The 14,574-nt window shown below is 36.9% G+C and overlaps 1 protein-coding gene across 1 annotated transcript; it reads left to right on the top strand.

Annotated features, from left to right (window-relative positions):
• The first annotated feature begins 1,540 nt into the window (after positions 1 to 1,540).
• Positions 1,541 to 9,677, top strand: LOC137819076 (protein NRT1/ PTR FAMILY 5.5). The gene is made up of 4 exons (XM_090296678.1): positions 1,541 to 1,685; positions 1,767 to 1,987; positions 5,626 to 7,010; positions 9,409 to 9,677. Exons 1-4 carry the CDS (start codon positions 1,571 to 1,573, stop codon positions 9,410 to 9,412), a joined length of 1,725 nt encoding a protein of 574 aa, XP_090152804.1. The 5' UTR covers positions 1,541 to 1,570; the 3' UTR covers positions 9,413 to 9,677.
• The last annotated feature ends 4,897 nt before the right edge of the window (positions 9,678 to 14,574 follow it).

Here is a 14,574-nt window from a genome sequence, read left to right as displayed (position 1 = left end):
TTTGTGTGTCTCACATTGAGCCGAGGTCTAACTTCGATCAATTTAGGTTGAATATACCTTCTGAGTCAATTCGTATTGTTTGGAACACAATTTGGGTAGGGGTGGTTAGTGAAATCTGGAGTCACAGGAATCGCATAATTTTCAAAGGAGGAGTGGCTGATGCGTCTGAAGTTTTTGCATTGGTACAAGTTAAAGTTTGGCACTGGGTCTCTACAAAGTCCCGATGTGTTTCATCCTCCTTTTCTGATTGGTGTTTGGAACCAATGGAGTGTATGAGGTTAGTTTCCTGAAGTTCTTTTTAGGTTTAGTAAGGGCATGGCTTTGTTTAGTTAGTTTTGGTGGCCTATAGCGAGTTTGGTATTGAGTTTATGTGTATAAGGGTTGAATCACCCCTGAAGTGGTTCCATTTTATTTTATTTATTTATTATTGCCAATAAAAAAAACAATTGCATTATACAATTCATTACAGTTTGTGATGGAATGATTGTCATCACAAGTTCTTGTCATAGAACTTTGAGTTCGAAATATTAGGAAGGGAGTGTATTTTCTCTTTAATTAAATTTGGAGCGAAAAATAAAAAGAAGGAAAATTGAAATTGAAATTTGAGGCAGATAAAAAAAATTGACATCTTTATTTTTTAAATCACTATTAATAATATCATAATTTACATAAATATATGTTAACTAAAATATTAACACTTATAAAGATTCTTGTGATGTTATATAGTTGTTGTGATTGTCTTATCTATGTAGGTTTAAAGAGTATTAGTTGTAATTTGTTGAGATTTGTTAGTTATAGGTCCTTGTAGACAATAAATTTAAGGTTATTTTTATTTAAGGTATTATTGCTTAATAATACAAAAGCCAAGTTTAGAGATATTTCTTTGTACTTTTATAAAAGGATTCAATCATGTCTTAAAGACTTATTTTATTTTATTTTTTGTCAATAAAGAAACACTTATAAATATCATATTTTAAATAAAAAAAAACAATTCAAGAATTGTCCTAAAATTATGAAAAATAGTGAAAATTTTATTAAACTGCCACCAACTATTAATAAACTTATTTTTGGTGTTATCATTATATTACCAAACTAAAGGGTTACTTTAGATAATTTTTAAATATATCATTATATACTCAAATATTTCCTTCTTTCCTTGTTGTTTCTTTGATGACTGCTTAAAAAAATTAAAAATGTCGTCAATCAGTAGCAGCTTTTTTATTGCCGTCTATATACCGTTGTTGAAGGGTATGATGAATTTTTCTCCAGCAATACCTTTCTTTCGACTGAACGTGTCTATAATTTATTACCTATGACTTGACGAAACGTGCTTCTCGAATTTTTTACTCACATGTCACAATTATGATCAACACATTATTCTCAAGAGAAAAAACATGACAGTTTTCACTGTTTTTTCTAAGAATCCACCAGGAAGGAACTACAATAAAATATCAAGTGGTGAACAAATCACACTTGTCTCTAAAAGTTTATTTATTCTGTTAGCTCTGTTGTGTAACTGGTTTCAGACTATTATCACTGATTCTTCTATTCTCATCAAACTTTCATCTCCATGGCGCTGCAAGAAAACGGTTCAGAAAAAAAATTCTCATTTGCTCTAATGAAGAACTTTTTGCATCAACTCAATCATCTATTAGTCAACTCTAAGGCCCTATGCTTCATGGGCGGTAATCATTAAAGTATATGCAACTAATGGTGTTATGGGAACTAAATTTTAACTTAACTCTTTCACCCTTATCTTTTTTCAGCTTTGGCTGCAAGCTACATCATTGTGGAATTCTCAGTGTTCTCTATTATGATGGGTTACTACGAAGATTCAGTGCTGGTGGAGGATCTACGAATAAGTGCTATTTTAAGAAATCTACAAGATGGTCTATCGTCACTCCTGTTCATTTTTGTTTCTCTAATCTCAGAAGCATATACGGGTCCTGTCACTATGATCAGTATTTGCACTGCAGCTTCCATCGAGGTAATATATGCATATATATAATTTTTTATGCCTACCTCCTAGCTATCAATATGCTTATCGCCTAATATACTCTAAAAAAACTCAAAGGCCCTTAAGGGAAAAAGTGTAGTCTCCAAGTTGAGAGAATAAGAGTTAGTTAGTAAATGAGTGCGGTGACATGGACATGTAGTGAGAAGTTCGAAATTTGGGAAGAGAGAAGAGTAGTTACTGTTAGAAATATTTTAGAAGAGTATTTTTCTCTCTCTCTTCAAGAAGTCCTCAAACTCTGTTTCTTTTTCCTTGTTTGTTTGGTCCGATAATTCGAGACGAGGATCCAACGAAGTTTAACGTTGTCCATGTCACCAAAGATGGGAGAAAGAGTCACTGCGTTGGAGTAACGCTTGATAACATTAGAGATTTCCATGCGTCAATCTTCAGAAGAAATAGAACAAGAGTTGAATTCATTTTCTACTCTACCTAAGCACTAAGCAGGGAATGTCTTGTGTTTTAATGGAGGTAGAAGGATCGCCCTGTTTTCTTACTTTTACTTTTCCTAGATTTATGTACCTCGTTTAATCTTCTTTAGATGAAGATTTTGTTGGGTATGAAGTCAAGACCAATTAGGTTAGGCTGACAAGACACCATGTATACAGTTGAAGCGCAGGTGAACATTGTTTCGTGGCTTCAAGTGAGAGATTGTTGGGTATGAAGCTAGAACCAATTGGGTTGGGCTGACTAGACACCATGTTTAGTGGGTGGGCTTAATCATTGTGTCCCTTTTATAATCGCTATTTAAATAGATCATTGTACTTGTAATTGGTACGCAACAGGAAAGAAATAAAATCTAATAGTTGCTCGTGTGGATGTAGGTTGCAGTTGGCGACCGAACCACGTTAAATCTAGTGTCGTTTATTCTTCTGCAATTGATTCGTGATTGTAGGTGTTGCTTCCGCATGCGTTTTTCCCAACTAGTGGTATCAAGATCTTTGGTTCGTTTACACAATAGAGATCCGATCAGCAAAAATTAATCGACGAGACGTGAAAATTGCGGCTGCAGTAGTGTCTCAAAGCTAGGGTTTCACAGAGGCGACAGCAGCATCCCAAAGCTAGGGTTTTGCAGGGGCTGCAGCAGCGTCCCAAGGCTTAGGGTTTCACAGCGGTGCAAGGAGGAGGCTCCCAGATCTGCCACACAAAAGTGGTGACCAGCGACGATGGTGGTGTGGAGCGCCAGTGCAGTGGGGATTGCGACCAGGTCTATTGATGAGTGATTTTGGGTGGTGCAATTTTTGTGTTCTTGATTTAAAAAAAAAAGATTGCCAAGATCTGAAATCAGTTGTACCGAGTATCTCGTCTAGTCATTTGAGATGACAGAAGAATGGAGATTCGGAATTGAAAAATTCGATGGTATAGATTTCAGTTGGTGGAAAATGCAAATTGAGGATTTGCTAGTTCAGAAAGATTTGGACGTGGCTTTGGGTGACAAGCCAGAAAAGATGTCTGATGTAGAGTGGGCAGGTTTGGATCGGAAAGCTATGTCCGTTATCTGACTCTCTTTGAGCAAGAATGTTGCGTTCAACATTTTGAAGGAGAAGACAACGAAAGGTATCATGGAAGCATTGTTTAACATGTACGAGAAGCCATCTGCTGCAAACAAGGTGTTTCTGATTAGAGAATTGGTAAACACAAGGATGAAGGAAGACAATTCAGTTACTGAGCACATCAATAAAACGAATTCGATCTTAACCAGACTTATGTCAGTGGGCATTAAGTTCGATGATGAAGTTCAAGCTTTACTACTGTTATCGTTTTTGCCTGACAGTTGGTCCGGAACGGTTACAGCAGTTACCAGTTCAACGGGATCCAATGGATCTTTGGGGTCTAATTAACACTCTTCATTTATGGAATGACATGTGGCACCTCTAAAACTCTTTATTCATGGTTTTTCATGTGGCAATCCATGCCATAAAAGGAAATGTACACAAAGGAGAGGAGTGGACAAGGTAGGAGGCGCCCAAGTCTTCATGAAGGAGAAGGAAGAGTCACTTTGGAAAAAAGAAGGAATTGGCGCCATGTAGGTGTCCATGTGGCGCCTAGGTGGGTCCCAAGTGTGTTCCCTTCAAGTTTTTTTATCGTAGACTAAAATTGACCCAAATACGGGGCTCAAAATTCCTACACAAAAATTAAAAGATTGAAATTAAAATCTTAATTACACTAGTGAAAAGGAAAAACTTCTTAGCCTAATTACTTAGGTGGTTGGGACGATCATCCTTCATACACCTATCAAACATAGCAGAAATTCATCTTGTGTTTCATATTTCCCAATTAAAGATAGTTGTTGGAGATTATGTTATGAAATCATCCATACCAACCAAGTTGAAAGATGAGCTAGACAAGATTGAACAGCCTGAAACGATTTTAGTTGCTAGAGATATTCACCAGGGAGGTAAACTGGTTAGGCAATGATTTGTTAGATGGAAGGAAACAAACCTTGTTCCTGATATTAGCCTTGAGGACAAAGTTGCTATGTTAGAGAAGACAATTATAGGACTCCTAAGCATCAACGAGATGCTTATGCATTTAATATACTTGGGAAAAATGAAAGACCCAAAATATAACAAGTGTATCCTAGGAGAAATGAGACACAGTAGTAGAGAGAATGAGTTAGTTAGTGAATGTCTGAGTGGCATGAGAGAGGTGTAATGAAAAGTTCGATATTTAGGGTGAGAGGAGAGAGAGAATGAAACTGGACTATTGTTAGAAGAGTCTTGATATTTTAGTTGCTCCAGCATACAACTGTCCACATGGTTAAAATAATAATATTTTAACTCACTCCCCCCACCTCATGCCCAACCCTAACCAACACAAACACTCACTTAACATTTCCAGAAAAAAGATTCCCTGGGTCTATGCAGGAAATGCAATGTGGGTCACAACATATTCCTACCAGGGTCACCACATACTATAACTCTTTAAGTTAAGTGAATTTTGTGGTTACTTCACACTGCCCTACACTCATGGCCTCAAAACTCATGGCCTCAAAACTCATGGTCTCAACACTCATGGTCTCTACACTCATTTCTATTCAACGTTTCACTTAATAAATAGAAAATATATTACATTTGGTGACCAATAGCGTCACCCAACCAGCATGAAAAGAGATGCATGGATCTCCCTTGCAAACACCCACGACGACAACAAACACTAGAAGAGAAGGTGGAAAAGAAAGCTTGAGGAGAAGGTGGAAGACGATGTTAAAGAAAAAGAGCACAGCAGTGGAGAATTGAAAAAGAATTGAGATGAACATGAAAGTGAACAGTCGCATTAAGCCCCAATTCTTTAAACCTAAACTCACAATGTAGCGTAAGCATCCAAATTTTAAATCTTTTGAGAATATTTTCATGGCCTTACAATAAAAATAAAATATTATTATTCTAGTCACGTGACGGTTGTTTGTTACAGCAACTCAGTTGTTCAACCATCACCTTTCTTGCTAGAAGTCAGTTAGAAGAGCTTTGTTCTCTTTTGGAAGAGTTTTAGACACTTTTTCTTTTTCGTTTATCTCACTAGATTCTCGAATTACTAATAATATATTCTTTGATATTCCTGTTTCTATCAGAAATCCACACGTGACAAAAGAAAAACTCTTATTCTAATGGCAGGGTTTAATGCTAATATGGATATCAGCTTATTCAGAATCATCTGGTGCACTCTATGTAGCCATATTGTTCCTTACAATAGGGGAAAGTGGTCAAACGCTTTTAGACAGTTTTCTTGAAAATAAGGTGGAAGAGATATTTGAAGCAAGAGAAAAAATCGAAATAAAAGATGGAAGAACAGAAAAACAAAATGAGAATGACCTCATACCTACAATTCTTACAAATACGTGGTTGTTAGGTCCATTGGTTGTTGGATACGTGGTTATACTATTTACTGACTTTTTCAATCAAGATTACGATATTATCTTCAGAAATTCAGCAGTTCTGATGGGAGGGTGTTATCTTTTGTTCCTCTTTGGTAGTACGAAGTATAGGCACGAACAAGTGTCTGATGAAAGCTATTTTGGCAAGATCTTTAGAATCTGCAAAGCAGCTCGTGGGAGACGAAAATCAGATTATCCAGCCTCAGAGAATGGTTATTACTGGAAGGGTAATGTGCGGACCAATTTATGTTATGACCACGGTAAAGGAGTGAGATTAAAGCCACGAGTTCCACGGCTATTCAGGTGGTTGGACAAAGCAGCTATACTCAATGAAAAAGATTCAATATATCCTGAAGTGAGTCCCAAAACGCAAGGAAGGGATGTGAAAGTTTGCATGGTAAAGGAGGTGAGGGAAGTGAAGAGCCTTGTTCCTATGATCTACCTGTGTTTTTCCTTCTTTGCTTACAGTTTACTCGTGGCTACTGGGAACACTTTTTTTGTTGCACAAGCAAGCAGCATGACAACTACCAATAGTTTTGGTATCTCTGAACTCTTTTTGATCAAGGCCGGGGTGGAAAGAGTGTCGCAATTCATCTGCTTTTTGATCATGGCTGGCTTGCGTAGTAAGAGAACCACATATTCTACGTCGAAAACATTTGTAGTGACGACTTCGATTATAAGGATTGGTTTTGGAATGGTGTGTGCCGTAATTTGCTGCTTCGTAGCACGGAAGGTGGAGCTTCATAGATTGTCTTGGATATTAAATCAGAACAAAGAACTGAAAATCGAAGCCCTAGTTCCGCAGTTTATATTGTTGGGAATGACGGAGGCACTTGTTGAAGGGGGGTTAAAGAAATTATTCCATGCCCACGTAGCAAAATCAATGTGGAATTTTGTGGATTCGTATATTGAATTGGTGAATGGTATTGGCAAACTCCTCCTTATTCCACTCGTCTTAGTGTTCCGTGGCAGTTGGTTCAAGAAGAGTATCGACACTAGCCAATTAGACAGGTTCTATCTGATGTTGGGAATATTGAACGCTGCGCTCTTTCTAGTTTGTGGCTACTACTCCGTCAAATACACATACAAGGAGACCAGAAGATGCTGCTCAACCAGATCTGCAAGGTAAAATATATCTATGGATAAATAATCATTCATTAAAATACATATTGATATTTAATTTTTATTACAATCGAAAAAGGTTCGTTTAATATAAAAATTATAATTCTATTAGTTTTGTTTAACTTTAGTTAATAGTTTAGGTAAGTAAGCATATATTTGACATGTAATAATTGTGTGTTTATTAAAAGAAAAAATTAACATCTTTCATTAATAGGTGGACAAAATGTGGATTAGAATAGATATTAGTAGAGTTGGGATACCTCACACCTCACAGGTCAATTGCATATTAACCTTAAATTTCCCTTTAATAAATTTTCCTTTAATAGTCACATATCATGAATTCAAACCAAATTGACAATACAAGAAAATCATGAAATAAAAACCACTTTTAGAAATAAAAAATAATTAGTTGTTATAGTGACTAACTTAAAGACTATGGATACTAAAAATATTTTTGATTTCTAAATTTGTTTCTATTATTGTTAAATGGTTTATGAATTGGTAACTAATTAACAACCAAAGTTTTTGCTACCAAATTTAGAATATATATAATTGGTAGTTAAAACCTTGGTAGAAACTAATTTAAAAACAATTTTTTTTTAATTTTTAAAATGTCTCTAATTTAGTCAATATAGCAACTAATTAGTTTTAGTTTCTAAAATTAATTTCTATTTCATAATTTTTTTGTTGTAATAAAATTACAAAATTAGTAGAAAGACATATTAAACCGACTATACCCTATATATGGATATATTTATTGTCTTTTCTTTTTCTTTCAATATTTTTGTTTCTTTTAAAACATTTTACAACAAATACACGTAGATATTGTCTAAATCAATGAATATGCGCTTCTTTTTCCCAATGCGAACCTAGAGTTTCTAATCAAGATACACCATAGTCAAACAAGTTTATACATAAAAAATTTCACATAATAAAAATTGTATAAGGGGAAAAGGCCCATAAAAAGGTATGCCGAATAAAAAGGTCCATAAGGCATATTTTATATAAAAATATTCTCAAAAATGAAAATGAAAAGAAAAACATTTATTTTAAAAAATATTTATACACATGAAAATTATTTACTCAATCCAAATTTAAACTCATGACAATATGGGTAAGGTCGAGCTCACGTCAAGTTAGACCAAACTTGAACCATGACCAACTGGTCAAATATTTCTAAGTCTAATTGAGTTCAGATAGGTTTCGGTTAAGCGTAGTTGAGTAGGGTTTGGGTCAGGCTGAGTTGGGTCGAACTCAAGTTGTGTGGAGGCGAGCCAGGTTTATGTCAAGTCGAGTCTAGTTTAAGCCAAGTCAAGTTGGGATGAGATGACCTCAACTCATGTCGAACTTAGTTGAACTACACTGGGCCAAGTATGGTTTGACCCAAGTATGGTTTGGCCCAAGTTTGGTTGACCCCAAGTTAGCTTTGGTCGAACACATAAAAAAACTCAATTTAGTCAGCACAGTTCGCATAAAAGAACTCAAAAAGCTATTCAGACTTAACTTGTTTTCTATTTCAAAGATGTGATTTTACATAGAGGGGAGACTTTCTTATATAGCCTTTATGTGCCACACATTGCTACCCTAAAAGTGAATGTGGGACTTCTCTTAACATGTAGTCTCCTTATTCTAGAAAACAAGCATATAAAACTATGAAGAAAATTGCTAAAACGATATATTCTAACCTATGCCTTTTTTATTTTTCTTTTGTCATGCAAGTAGGATTTCTTTTTAGATGTTTATATTCTTTAATTTATCTTTTTGATATGTCTTTTCCTATTTCTTATTTGATTGAAGACTTCATTTGCATTTGTTATGATGAGTTACTTTATCAAGTTGAACAATCTTTACACAAAAGAACTTACTCTAGTTTACAAACACATGTTCTTACCTTTAATTTTTGTTTGCTTTTATTTTGTTCGTTTCTTTTATTCAAGACCTTTAATTCATTATAGAAAACTAACAAATGCTATTATAGTATTTATGAATTCTTTAGCAAAAGTTAGTCGTTAGTCATGCATTTTATGGCATGAATTTGAAAAGGATGGATGAAGAACTTTGAAAATAAAGTTTGTAACAGTTAAATAAAGAGGTACTTTTTGGGAATATTAATATGAACTAATTTGGCTCATCTACATGTCATACTAACCTTTCTCGTCATAATCCATCATGAAGTGAAATATTTGGACTCACATGCAGTGCTTTATATAACATTCCTTCGTTATACAGTTTAAAATTGAAATATACAATTTTCTTATAGTAATGTAACTTGACATTAAATATTAATGATTTCTAAATAATGAGTCATAAATGTATATTTTTATTGATTAGTTTACATCTCTAACTTTCTTATCATTTTGAAAATAATAGTTATCATAGTTCTATTTTTTGTCAATAATAGATGAAGAAAATCGGGTTGAAGCAAATGTTGAAGAACAAGAAGATCATCTGGGTCTTTTTGAAGATCATCTTGGTCTTTTTGAAGAAGAAGATGACCAGGTTGAAGTAAATGATGAAGAATAAGAAGATAATCTAGGCCATGTTGAAGAAGAAGAAGACTAGGTTGAAGTAAATGTTGAAGAACAAGAAGATAATCTCCTACTTTTTTTATCATGAATCTTTGAATGATATTTGACATCATTGATGATGCATCATGACTACTTGTTATAATTGTGCCAATAATAGTTTAACTATAATCCTAATAATTGATTATTTTTTTGATCAAAATATAGATGGACTACTCTAAATCCTCCAACTCGTTTAGACACATACAAAAATTACTCCACTTACAACAAATTAAAGTCATATAGTTTTAATTTTGCAACCTAGACACTAACCATACACCCCAAACACCCATATTTAAGCCAAATTTTGGAGCTTTTCCACACTATTTATAAGCTTAATATTTGTAATGATATTTTTGTGATGGTTGTAGTTGTCATCATAATGTCATGTTTTTTTATATAATTTGTGATGATTTTTGTGACAAATCTTGTTAGTGATGAAAGACGAGCATCACAAACCTCCATAATTATCATAGCACAAACTCATTTTTTAACGAGTGCTTAGTGACAATATAGTTTCTATCACAAAATTTCTTACAATTATATACTAATTGGTGACCGTGACCTGTTTTACAATTGTGTTATACAATTCATTACAGTTTTTTTTTTTATCAGCAATGAATTAATAAAATAAAAGAGACACTTAAGGGATGTCCCAACCCTTTTACAAACTAATCTCTACCTTAAGAAAACAGCAACAATATTATTACACATTAGGACCAATCCTAGCAGCTTTGCTTGTTATAACTAGTTCCGCATACAAGTTAAGGTCTAATTCCTAGCTTACCACTGGACCTCAGAAAGTATGCACAAGTAAAGAGACTAAATGCTTATAACAGCAACCAAATGCTTATACCAGCTACACTGCAACATATAATATTCCCTTCCATTCCATCATGTCATCACCTACAAAGCTCATTGGCTAAAATGCATCCAGCTAAACCAGCAAATCAACCTTCGTCCCTGCTTATAATTCTATATTTGGACCAGCTTGAAAGTTCAGTAATGAAACATGCATGTTCTAATAATTCCCCTCAAGAGCCAAGGTTTGTTGATGGCCTCATACTGATGTAACTAAGATCCTAGGGGAAACCTCCCACCTCCTAGCCCTTTACAGCCTTCGCAGCGCACAAGATAAGCACCATATAACCAGTTCCAGTGTTTTTATACACCTTTTACAATCAGTCAACAAACCAGAAACTAGGCCACTGCCTCACCATAAACAGAAACCTCATATTAGGCTGCTTAACGTAACCTTGGCGATTGCGGTAGGTTGCTATTGTAACATCATTCAGCATTCTACTGCATTGCGCGTATGATTAAAGATGTACCTGCAAAAACTACAAATAAGGTTAGCTATCAATTGTTGATTCTGGCTGCTGTTGCGTAGAGACTTTCTTCTCAGAGCTTTGGTTTCGGCCTGCATGTCTTATGTACCAAGTACCCCCAGAAAAGGCTTGTTGAATTACACTTTTAGCGAAACAACCAAAAAACAAAGGTTTATTATCACGCCCTGCCAGGTCTACACACGAGTTAACCGGAGCCCTGCTTAGACCAACCCCACTTTTGTAGTTACACCTGACCTGCCACCATAGTTCTTATACCCCCACCTCATCTCCAACTCTATCTGCCATCCTACATTTGCCTCTGATATGCATAACTTAAGCAGTGATACATAGCAAGTTACTCTTGTGCATTTATATGCTTGTACACTTTCAAAGAACTGCGAGGAGGCACTCATTGGGGTTCAGGACCTAATCTGAAAACGCATAAACGAATCCAGTTGTTTTGTTTTTTAGCCACAACCAGGACAGCAACTGAGCATTTTGAAGAATTTCTTCTGGGTCTGGAACCCCTCCCTTGAATACAACCTGATTTCGTTGCTCCCAAATACTCCAAATAATTACCACCCATACTCCTCGCCACACCTGGTTTTGCTTACTTGATAGGTGAATTAGATAGAAGTTCTCCAAGTGATTCCTAATTTCCTTGTTTTGAACCCCCACTATGCCAACCCAGCGGTAACAACCAGACCATACTCGTTGTGCAACTGCGCAATCTATGAAAAGATGTTGAGATGTTTCTTGTGAGAGATTGCACATGACACAAATCGGTGAGTCCACAGGAACTCCTCTCCTAATAAGGTTAGCATTGGTTGGGACTCTATCAAGTAGGACTCTCCAAGCAGTGATAAGCGCTTTACGCATAGCTTTCGCTTGCCATAGAACACCATAGACACTTTCCAAAGAACCAGTGGTTATTTGCTTTGTCAGGGTTTGGTAGACTGACTTAACCGAGAACGCCCCTTTTGGATCCTCCCTCCAGACCAGGCGATCATGGATTTCCTGACACAAATTGCCTGTACCCAGAATTGCTAACAGTTCTTCCTCCATTTTTGATTCCCATTCAAACCTCTCCCTTCTCCAAGTAGGCTGAAACCTCCACCTCCCTTCCTCCCATGTTCCTACCTCTCCCACCGTCTTGCCTTGATCTAGTGACAGGGAGTATAGTCTAGGGAACATTGATTTAAGACTACTACTTTGTAACCACACATCCTCCCATAACTTAACTGTGCTCCCATCACCAGTTTTCCACCCTGTGGCTTTACCGAACCATCCTTGTTCTTAGTCCCTTTCCCCACACACTTTAGCTAGATCCCTCCACCACCACGACTGATATTTCAACCTTGCAGGACTTCTACCCGTTTCTTATCCATAGAAGGATATTAGAATTTCTTTCCATTTCCCTCCCGCCTCACTCAACAACCGCCATTTCCACTTGGTCAATAGAGCGGAATTAAAGTTCCTAGTCTCTTTGACCCCCAACCCACCTTCCTCACATGGCTTGTAGACGTTCTCCCAACTTACCCAAGCAATCGCTTTATTTTCTTTTCCCCATGCCCATAGGAATCTCCTTTGAATACTATTGATTCTATTGCACACTGCTACTGGAGCTCTGAAGATGGACAAGTAGAACAAAGGAATAGAATTGAAGACCGATTTAAGTAGGCATACCCGTCCTGCCATAGATAACAATCTGCCTTTCAAAGCGGTTAGTCTAGCTTTTATTTTCTTTACAACCGGCTCCCAAAACTGCTTCGTCATCGGATTTCCGCCCACTTCTACCCCAGGTATTAGAATGGTAGCCGCATAGAATTACAATTAAGTGTCTTCGCATAAGTGGTTAAGGCATACTCGTCAATATTAACACCAGCCACCTTCGACTTATGAAAATTAACTTTCAGGCCTGACATAATCTCATAGCATCGTAGAATTGCCTTTATAGCAAAAATATTACTGAACGAGTCTTCACATAGAAACAGAGTATCATCTGCAAATTGTAGAAGACAACACTCAATTTCGTTTCTTCCTACCTTTACACCCCGAAGTACCTCTTTTCTCAACGCTTGCCTCACCAACCCTGATAGACCCTCAGCTACCACTAGGAACAAAAACGGAGCTAGGGGATCGCCCTGTCTCAATCCCCGAGTTGGTTTAAATTCCTCTGTAAGACTCCCATTTACCAACACCGATACGGAAGACGATACCAAACACCCTTTTATCCACTGGATCCACTTGTCATGAAACCCCATCCTCCCGAGCATGTCATACAAGAAACTCCACCTAACGGAGTCGTACGCCTTCTCAAAGTCCACCTTAAAACACACCCCGCTCCTGCGGTTCCTCCTAATCCCCTCAAGCACTTCATTTGCCCTAACCACACTATCCATTAGGCCTCTGTTACTTAGAAAGGCTGACTGACACTCATCTATGATCATAGGCAGAACTTTCTTCATACGACCGGATAAAACCTTTGTGATAATCTTATAGATTGCCCCGACTAGGGAAATGGGTCTAAATTGTTCGAGTGACGAGGGATCCCTTACCTTGAGAACAAGTGCAATGAAAGACGCATTACACCCCTTTGGAAATGACCCTGACGCATGGAAAAAATGCATAGCTTCCATAATGTCAGATTTCATGACCTCTTAACAGTTCTTAATGAAATTAAAATTGAATTCGTCCGGACCCGGACTCTTTGTCCCTCCGCACTGCCACACGGCTTCCTTCACTTCTTCCTCAGAGAAACCAGCTATCATGTTCCTGCTCACCTCCGAGGTTAAAGATTTGAACTCCACTGACCCCATATTAAAACCATAGTCATGCGTAGCTTTGAATCTGTTTTCAAATAGCAGCTTTGTCTCCCTGCGCACAACTTTCGGCTCCTCACACCATTGAGCGTCGACTTATACCCCTTTAACCTCACTCCTTAATCTTCTCCATCTAATTGCCGAGTGGAAGAACTTTGAGTTGGTATCCCCGTATTTGAGCCAGTTCACTCTTGCTTTTTGTCTGTACAAAAAGTCTATCTTTTTCTCAACCAACCCCAACTGACTAAATAATTCCATCTGTCTCATATTCTCGTCTCCCGTAAGTTCGTCATTATCATCTTTACCATCCAGCTCCTCAATTTCCTTCACAATACGCTTCTTGGTAGATTCTAAACAACCAAAGTTGTTTCTATTCCACACTTTAAGATCCGCCTTCAGAAGCTTCAGCTTATCTTTGAGTTTAGACATGTTGTTACCTTGAACATTATACGAATTCCACTTTTCCTTTACCATCAACTTAAAATTCGGCTCCATGAACCATGCATCAAAAGATCTAAAGGGTTTAGGGCCCAAGTCTTTAACACGCGATTTCACCACCAAGGCACTGCTTAGATGCTGGCCACCTTTGAAGCCACTCTTCCGACACCATGATTCTATCTAACCTGCTCTTAGCTGTTCCATTTGGTTTGAACCATGTATACTTTTTCCCAACAAAAGGAATGTCTATTAGTCCATTATTCTCAATGAAACAATTGAAGTTATCAATCTCCTTCTTTTGTCTTGAGCAACCTCTGACCCCTTTTCTCTCATCATCCCTCCTTACAACATTGAAATCTCCACAAAAACACCAAGCCATATCATGGTACTGTTGCTTGAGGGTCGTGAGGGTGTC

This window comes from Phaseolus vulgaris, chromosome 10 (genome assembly GCF_051622355.1).
Source record: "Phaseolus vulgaris cultivar YP4 chromosome 10, ASM5162235v1, whole genome shotgun sequence".
Classification (NCBI taxonomy): Eukaryota; Viridiplantae; Streptophyta; class Magnoliopsida; order Fabales; family Fabaceae; genus Phaseolus; species Phaseolus vulgaris.
This window is presented reverse-complemented; position numbering and strand designations above follow the sequence as displayed.

Coding starts and splice junctions, on each gene's coding strand:
- LOC137819076 (XM_090296678.1), top strand. CDS start 1,571: ATGGCGCTGCAAGAAAACGGTTCAGAAAAAAAATTCTCATTTGCTCTA. Junction 1,686..1,766: donor GGCCCTATGCTTCATGGGCG/GTAATCATTAAA, acceptor ATCTTTTTTCAG/CTTTGGCTGCAAGCTACATC. Junction 1,988..5,625: donor GCACTGCAGCTTCCATCGAG/GTAATATATGCA, acceptor TTCTAATGGCAG/GGTTTAATGCTAATATGGAT.